The following is a 9,258-nucleotide window of genomic DNA, read 5'->3' as shown; positions in this document are numbered from 1 at the left end:
TGAATGACAATACCATTTGCACTACGACCACTTAAAATATACATTTCTGATTGACTGATTGGTGTTTTTGTTTGTTTACAGTTATGGTATAATTATGCCCCTTAAAAAACCTTTTTGTGAACATTTGATACAAACAAAAGAATCATGAAGCAGTGTCTTAAATATCTAAATCAGAGGTGGCCAAACTTTTTCCTATGAAAGGCCAAACATCTCTTGAGCCGTGGGCCAAACGTAAATGCTGCATTATACCAAACTGTATTATAATTAAAATGATATTAAAATGAAAGTTGCCCTGGTTCTATTAATTTATTTATTTCATGATTTATATATTAAAAAAAAGACGAAGACACATCTTTGTAATCTGCTTAAATAATGCAGTTTTACTCTCAAAGGATTTTAGTTCAATGAAACTTACAAATAGAACAATATAAACATTGAATCAATCCCATCTATACAAAAGAGTTCAACACTTAATACTATTCCAGCTATTAGCAATACATCCAGATGTTTGTACCATCAGTAAACTCTGTGTATCATTAATGACAACTTTTTTTTTTATTTCTATTTTTTGCAGCTCAAAAATAATAGATTCATTGTTATATTAAATATTAAATTATAAATTAATTTCTGGATCAGTGGAAGGCTTTTTTTCTTTTTTCCCCCCAATCTTTTTAGATATGGCATGGACCAATCTAAGTCACCAGTGGCCCCAGTTTGTGCTGTAGACTTGGTATTTAGTACTGTAGTATGCAGGATGGATATATAACCTCGGCTCCATTGAAGCGCGAGCGCTCGCGCATGCGCACTTCGTCGCGTGCGCTCTGCTGCAGTGACAGTGTAGATCAGTGTTTAGCTTTTAGCCACCGGGCCTCGTACTGCAGCACGGTTCAGGCCAAATCCTGACCACATGTGACCAGATCCCAACAAAAAGCCGGTAAGAAATGCGCAAGTGTGCGATTCCTGACCTACAATTAACGCTGTTTATATAAAAAAGAAATAGACCAGGCTCACCAGTGGCCTGTGCAATAAATAACATCTTGTTTATATTTACACGTCGATGACATTTCACTCGTGATCAGCTGATGCAGATCGTCTTGCGCTGTTGTTTCGTGTAAACGCATCAACGCTTATTTCCGATTTGGTATTTTTTATTTTTTTTTGCATTGCATGAAATAGCACATAATCCTGCATGTGCGCGCGCGCGCGTCCGTGACCTTCCAGACTGCGGTGCTAGAGCTACGTTTATTTAAAAGAGCTGTCTTTAATATGCATATACACACAGACACGCACACACACGCTCACACACACACACACCATCGCAACATGTGGGCTTCACCTGCGGCGGATGAATATATCCATCCTCTGCTCTTAGAAACAACAGATTATTTCATTCATCTGTTGGATCGTCTTTGAGACACGGCGCACGAGCCTGTGGATAATAAGGATATTTTTATTCTCCGGTATTGCCATGCAAACTCGAACGCTCAAATTCGTTCATTGATCGCTCTGAAATATGTTTCCATCCAGTGTCCATTTGTCACTAATGCTTGGCCACACTGTCATACCCTCGTGATAATATGGCGTATACCGTGTGTTTATAATCAGCCCGTTTTCTGTGCGGTAAACAAAACTCGGGCAGATTGATTAGCAAACGTCACCGCTCCAATAATAAATAATAAATCGCATGCTAAACACTCCCCAAATGCCAAAGTGCGTCTTCCCAGGTTACCACCTTCACCCTGCACCACCATACTGTACACACTGCTGGGTGATGCATAGGGTAGAAACATGTCATGTCTCCAATCAGTTTATTTTTGACTTTGGGTGGGTGTGCAGAATTAAATTTCATAATCATTTCATAATAGTCATAATAATGTGGAGCATGATTTATATAAAACCCTTATTCCATGATTCATATCCTACAGATTAAGGTTCTATGCTTGTTAAGAGCATAGAAATGTTTTTTTTTTTTTTTTTTTTTAAATGTAACTACAAATGTGTCACTTGGAAAAACTTGTAGTTTAATACGTTAACTAAGTGGAATAGTGAATTGTTTTGTGTTATAGGTATAGGCTCTATATAGGCTGCATGGACACACAAGAACGGACATATTCTTATGCTTTTTTGTGTTAATTATGGATAAGTATAGAATGAAATATTAATGGTAATTCTTCTGTCTCCCTGGGACTAGATCTCAAAAAAAGGAGGTGGAGGACAAACAGGTGGTTGACAACAGAAAGTGGGACAGACATGGGCGATTATGAAAATGGTAAACGTTTAAATTGATGTCAACAGTAATAGTATACTATAACAACAACAAAAAACAACTACTATATATATATATATATATATATAAGACCAATATAATCCAAAGTAATACATTGAATTGTTGCATGAAAAAAAGTAAACATGTTCTCTGCATATTTAGTGATTAGAAATGTATAATATATATTTTGGATAGGGGCTGATGTTCATTTTTAATCTGTTGCATTAGTGAAAGCAGAGGAGCTGCTTGTTTCGTCAGAGGAGCAGCAGCAATATGTAATTCTGCCCTGTCCCACTGACAGTCATCAGCATTGTCTGACTGGGGATTCTCCCCTTTTAAATGACTCACTGAATGAGAAAAAGAGAAAGGCAGAGGGAGGGACTGATGACATGATGGAGCAGACAGAGGAGGACCAAACCATCCTGCCAGCACAGAGGACCAGTATGCCAACCATGGAATCAGTACCCTTGCAAACTACTGACGAAATAAATCAGAATGTACCCTGTAAGACCGGGGAGACAGAATTCATGGAAATGCTTAAACAGGAGAATAAATCAGACTTTCCCACATCTGAAGCTGATGCTGACCAGGACCCAGACTGTGACCGGAAGATCAATCCCGATGGCAACCACCAGGGCTTACGCATGTTCTTTTGTCAGCACTGTCAAAGGCGATTTACCACCAAGCAAGGCCTGGAAAGGCACATGCATGCAATGTCATCCTGCCACCAACAGATATTTAAATGCCGCTTCTGCAGAAAGTGTTTTAGTACACAGTTCTGCCGACGACGACATGAGAGAAGACATAATAACGGCAATAGAAGGACAGGTGGTCTCATAATTAGCCCCGCTCCCCAGATTGTTAACGAGACTCAAGGAATTGTCTCTTTGGAAAAGGAAGACGAACTTTCCCTGACCTCCCAGGTAGTCAGTATCTCTCCTGTGCCTGATTTAGAGGTAAAAGATGATTCGGATGAATTAAGAGAGACTAAGTGCTTGTTTGCCTGTAAGTACTGCAAGAAATCATTTGGAACTCACACCAGCTTGCGAAGGCATGAGCGCAGGATACACGAGCGCCGTCTGTTACCGAGAGGAGCCTGTCAGAAAGTTGTGAATTCTCTTGAGGTTAAAATTCAGAATTCTGGTGGTGGACCAGAAACCTCTTCCAATGCACAGCAACAGAGCAATGAGGTCAGACAAGAAGAGGAGTATATGGTTGATATTTCCAGCAACATTTCAGAGAACCTTAGCTTTTACATTGATGGCAAGATCATCTCCACCAGTGCTGTCACTAACTGTGAAGTGATGGAGCTGAATTCTGCTGCTGCTGTGATTGGTTTGGATGCCTTAATTGTCAATCCTGCTCAAATTACACAGGCTCTTAAAATTGAATCTAATGACTGCCGTATGACTTCTGACCTCAGTGGTCAGTCCTCTAGCAGAAGGAGGACATCTACACCACCTTTATTGCCACAAATCAAAACGGAATTGGAGTCTGAATCTATTTTAACAACACCTTCCTCTACCTCCGAAAGTACACTGATTGGCACGGTTTTCCCCAGAACATTAGAGACCATTGTTTTACAAAAAGAGAAAACTATTTATCTGTCCCCCAAGTTAAAGCAGCTCTTACAAAACCAGGACAGTAATAAGTCATCATTTTCTCTGATCACTGAAGGCCAAAAACTCTGTCCACCTTTACCACTAACACTTTTACCTGCAACAAGTAGCAGGTTTAAAAGACGGACTTCATCCCCACCTCCAAACTGTCCACAGCAAAGCAGTGCATCAATGCTGAAATCCAGTGTTGAGCAGGAAACTGATTCTTCTGCACCTAAAGTGCCAAAGATAGACAGCCACTGCACATCTACTGCAATGAGTCTATCTAAAAAAGAAGAAATGGGAACCATAAATCTAGCCCCAAAAAATAATGAAACCAGTCAGGAGCTATTGGACTGCTCTGCATCAGGAACTGGTGGCAGGTCATGCAATCAGCAGCCATTAGATCTCTCCAGTGCTGTGGGTAAGAGAGAGAGTGAGATCTTAGCTGATTGTGTTCTGGATCTGAGCATGAATAGAAAGAGTCCAGAGTCTGACTCCGCTGGATGTTTTGCTTTACAGACATCAGTTAGGAAGACTAAACCCAACTCAAGCATGTTGGAGAAAGTATTGCTAAACCAGTATGCTGTAGTAGATGTTTCTGCACCAGCAGATGGCATTATCAGTGCTCCTACTGCAAATGATCTAGCAGCAATAGCTGTGTCTGAGCCGGTTCTTGATAACCATGAAAATGTTGTGCTTGAGCAGGCTCCACCCTCTAATCCTTCACTGAATGCGACACCTTCTCTGCCAAATTCTGCTGCACTGAACACTTCTCCAGCCAAACCTATTTTAACTACTCAAGAGCCCACAGAGATATTCCTACCAGCGCAGACATCCATAACCAATCAAGAGCTTCACCCGATCTGCTCCACTGCTCAGTCCTCCAGTCCTGTAGTGCTCAGTGGACCTGTGGAACTTTCTGTCGGAAGTTCATTGGCAGCATTTAATGTGTCTCTTCCCAATTGGCTTAATACTGCCCCTGGAAGTGTGACCCATGCGCTCATCCCCACAACCCCAACACTAAGTTTACAAAGTCCTCAGTTTCTTACAGATGCATCTGTGTGTGATCTAGCACAAAGGACCCTGGTGATTGATTCTGTCTTGTCACCTGAAACACAGCTTATTTCTCCTGTGTTGGTAAACCAGTCTAACATCAGTTCCCTCAGTTTTTCTCCAAATGTCGTTGTTATTGAGTATACTGTTGCACTGGAGTCCTCTAACGCTACCCCCTTTCCCCAAGCTAATGCAGTGGACTCTCACTTTGAAAAAACATCACCAGATCACACTGATACACAAAAACCCCAGCCATCTCAATTAAAGACTTCAAACACTGAACCATCAGTTCCAGAACTGCCAGAGACTGACACTGTTGAGGCTCAAGATGAAGCATCTGACTCATCATCTATTGAAGGATCATTAGAGAATGCTGCAGTACTGCCATTACTTGGTTCCAGTGTTTCACAAAATGTGGAGACAACTGTGGAGCTTGCAGAAAATGTATCCGCCACTGAGAATTTTAAAGTTGAAATTTCAGACTTGTCCATCCAGCACAACCCTCTGAATGACGAGCAATTGCCCCTGCCTCCTTTATGCAAGCGCTTTATGTGTAATGCCTGTGATGAGCTCTTCCAGTCCATGAAGGGTCTAAGTCAGCATATTGGTGAACACTCAGACACTTGGCCATATAAGTGTGAGTTTTGTGTGCAACTGTTTGAGACGGACACAGATTTATTTGAGCACCGATCCAGTTATCATGGCATTGGTAAAATATATGTCTGCAGAATATGCTCCAAAGAGTTTGCCTTTCTTTGTAACCTAGAGCAACATCATCGAGATCTCCATCCTGGACAGGAGTGCTCACACACTGAAGTAGAAAATGGTAAGTTAAGACCTGAAAACCATAATAGTCCAGTAAAATCTGACACTGTTACCACAGAGTGTCCTTCAATAGACAAGTGTGGCCAGTCCTATGAAACAGCTCTAAAAACAGAGCCTGGCAACATCTCTGAAAACACTACTGAGGAGTTATACACTACCATCAAGATTATGGCATCTGAAGGTGTCAAGCCCAAAGGTACAGATGTAAGGCTTGGTATTAACCAGCATTATCCAAGCTTTAAGCCACCTCCATTTCCATATCACAACCGAACACCAGTTGAACCAACCACCACAGCGACTAACTTCACCACTCATAATATCCCACAGACTTTCAGCACTACAGTTCGCTGCACCAAGTGTGGCAGGGGTTTTGACAACATGCCCGAACTGCACAAGCACATATTAGCTTGTGCTAATGCGAGTGACAAAAAACGCTACACTCCAAAAAAGAACCCCATTCCACTCAAGCAGTTTGCAAAAGTGCAAAATGGAGTTTTGTTGCCTGCAAGAGGAGTCAACCTTAGGCAGAATGTCTCCCAAAAGCTACCAAAAAAGCCCCAATGCCATGAGTCAGAAGCTAAGACAAAGCTGGGTTCTCATAGTAAGAGGAAATCTATGTGGATACAGAGAGGCAGGCCAGTAGGGCGAAAGAGTTCACAGGAAGAGCTGGAGGTTTATGTTTGTCCTCATTGCAGCAGGGAGTTCACTTACCATACAAGCCTGAAGAAACATATGGCTTTCAGCTGCCCAATGAAGCCTATTTGCAGAAAACCTCCAAAAAGAAAAGGTAGCATGGCACCAACACAGGAAAACCATGGACGGGTCCACACACGGGTATCAGAAGTAACAATGAAGCCACAAAGGTTAAACCAAGGACAGAAATCATTAGCAAAAACACAACCCAATGAGCCTGGTTCAGCCAGCAGTGTGAATCTACCAGTTAAGGCTCATATTGGCAAAGGAAAATTTACTGTCCGTAATTACAGGCCTAAAACATCTGATATTCTCTCAAGCTCTGCCGATCACATAAGTAAAAAAAGTAGACTCATTCTGATGGAAACCATTCAGTCACCAATAGCGTCAAAGTCTTTAGTAGCACTAGGGAAATCTCAGCAGCAGAGCAATGGGGTACACTGTTTGGAGAGCAAAATAAAGCAACGAGATATAGAGTTGAAGCCCAGCACAGAGGAACAGTTCTCTCTGCGAGTGAGAGGTCCCATTACTCGCAGTCTACAGCATGTTTCATCTAATGTCACATCCAATACTAACAAAAAAGCTATCTCAACTAATCCAACCAAATCCTTTGTCCAGACAGGTGATCAAAATGTCACTCATCAAGCAGTTGTAGAGTCAAAAAAATTTAATTAAAGTTAAAAAAAAAAAAAAGCATTAACAATGAAACTTTTGGCCTTGATCTATGGTGAGGCTATCAGTAAATCTTATCTACTGAAAGTTATATGTTTTTTTTAATAGAAAACTTTAACATTATAGGGAAACCTTGGGCGAGAATGGTTGCGAATTAGATTTCTTAACTGTGCTCAAACCTGCAGTGTCCTTTTAACAAGGGTACTTGTTTATAGTAAGCTAACAAGACAACGTCTGTAGCATAAATACATTCATAAATATCACCTAAAAGCGTTTAAACCTGTATTCATCTTTCTAGTCCTTATATACCCAACACTGCATATTTCTTTATTTTCCATGCAGTTTATTAGTAAGTATGGTGAGAGTATAAAAAGAAACATAAAAGCATTTTTATATAGTATAATCCTTGCAAATTGGCCATATATAACTAAATGGTTTAAAAAGTGGTTAGATTAGACCAATGTTACATAAAATTTCAGATCATATGCCTAAAAAGATGTTAACAGAGTGATCATGATCCTATTGGCATGATGCAAAATCATGCCACTAATCTGGTCTGAAATATTCCTATAAAATGTATTATTATGTATGAACTGATGATAAGGGCCTCCGGTAATTTCTCATAGAATGTTGTAGATTATATAATGTTCATCTGTCTTTAAATCCTTTTTTTTTTTTTGTATTAAACCTGATACCCCATATCTAAATAATGCACTTATTTTGTATAGTTTATCAATATCAGCTTTAAACTGTTTCCATATGTTCAACAATAGTATGATCAGTGCTAAAGCTATTATTACTGCTTCTCAGTCGGAAACATCTAGTTTCTAAACTAACTGAAAAAGATCAAAAGACTTAATAAAAGTCAAACACTTTTCTTTATTATTTTCTATATGCACTTTATTACAATACAATCATTAGGGTCAGACTGCAATAATTGGCTATTACTGAAGACGTCATTGAATTACTGAATATTAATTAATTTCATAGCAAACGAATATACGTAAACTCCTCATTTGTTAATCATCGAATGCACCATTTATCTGATATTTATTTTCATACATGTAAATGTGATGGCTGGTAGATTTGATTTGCGTTTAAAGGTGCATTTTCTGATAAGCAAAAGTGAGTGACATAGTGTTAACAAAAATAAATCAAGTAAGACTGGGTCAGCATGCCACTTTTACCACATCACAATGTGTTCTATCACTGTAAATGGGCCAACATCTGAGACAGGAAACATGCAGTCTGTTCTGAGACTAGACTCTTAAGCACATACAATGAGCTTTGTGTAGCATTTGTTGTGTTAATTATATCGGTGTCCTTCTGCGTATATGTTCGAAAAACAATTGTTCTGTGATTTGCACAATCTGTGTTTATAAGCCTATAATGTGTTGAATTTTGGGAACAGTACTGTCGATAATACTTGGGGGAAAACACCTAGAGAAAAGCCTTAAACTTTTCTAAAAAGAATGTAGCTCTGCTGAGGCAAGCTGCTATACCGCTTAATTATATTTTGCTTTGGCACTGAAGGACTAGTATTAGATTAGGATCTGTGTAAATATGTCACTAACAGGGTTTTTTCGTTGTTGTTGTTGTTACGAGTTATAATGGGTAAATGAACGGTAATAAGGGTTCACTGGTATATGTTTACATTAGGGCCCATCACACAAAAATGGCCTGCTGATTAGCTGAAATAATAAGTTGCTTTTTGTAAATAATAAAAGGCTAGTAAAAATTGAAGTACATAAGCAAAAGTATTCAGTCTCAAACTTGAATACTGCTGGTTATTAAACAGCAGTTTTAATCAGATTGTGGGTTGAGACTTAATCGTTACCTTGTAAACGAAATGACTTGATTAATTTCATAAATGCTAGTTTTATTTTAAGTCACCTTTTTTTGCACATTGTAATTCAGCATATACTCTACCATGAACATGAAATATCTGCTACCGGGCTACCAATTTAAAGTCATGACACGTACTTAACCTGATGGAGAAGCTGTGAATTAAAAGGATCTATAAATCCTAATTTACTTGTGATATATTTGTGGAAAACTAATGTTAACCTCTGAAGCATGTTTCTGTTTGAGCCACAGTGCTTTTGAAATGCTGTTATGTATGTTAATAAACTGCTCTGTAATAAATGA

The 9,258-nt window shown here is 39.3% G+C and overlaps 1 protein-coding gene across 1 annotated transcript; it reads left to right on the top strand.

The window, feature by feature from the left end:
* Nucleotides 1-760: 760 nt before the first annotated feature.
* prdm2a (PR domain containing 2, with ZNF domain a) lies at nucleotides 761-9,258 on the top strand. The gene is made up of 3 exons (XM_083555323.1): nucleotides 761-934; nucleotides 2,192-2,269; nucleotides 2,495-9,258. The coding sequence occupies exons 2-3, from the start codon at nucleotides 2,251-2,253 to the stop codon at nucleotides 7,111-7,113; spliced, it is 4,638 nt and encodes a 1,545-aa protein (XP_083411449.1). The 5' UTR covers nucleotides 761-934; nucleotides 2,192-2,250; the 3' UTR covers nucleotides 7,114-9,258.

Source organism: Silurus aristotelis (assembly GCF_946808225.1).
Source record: "Silurus aristotelis genome assembly, chromosome: 11".
Lineage (NCBI taxonomy): Eukaryota > Metazoa > Chordata > Actinopteri > Siluriformes > Siluridae > Silurus > Silurus aristotelis.
This window is presented reverse-complemented; position numbering and strand designations above follow the sequence as displayed.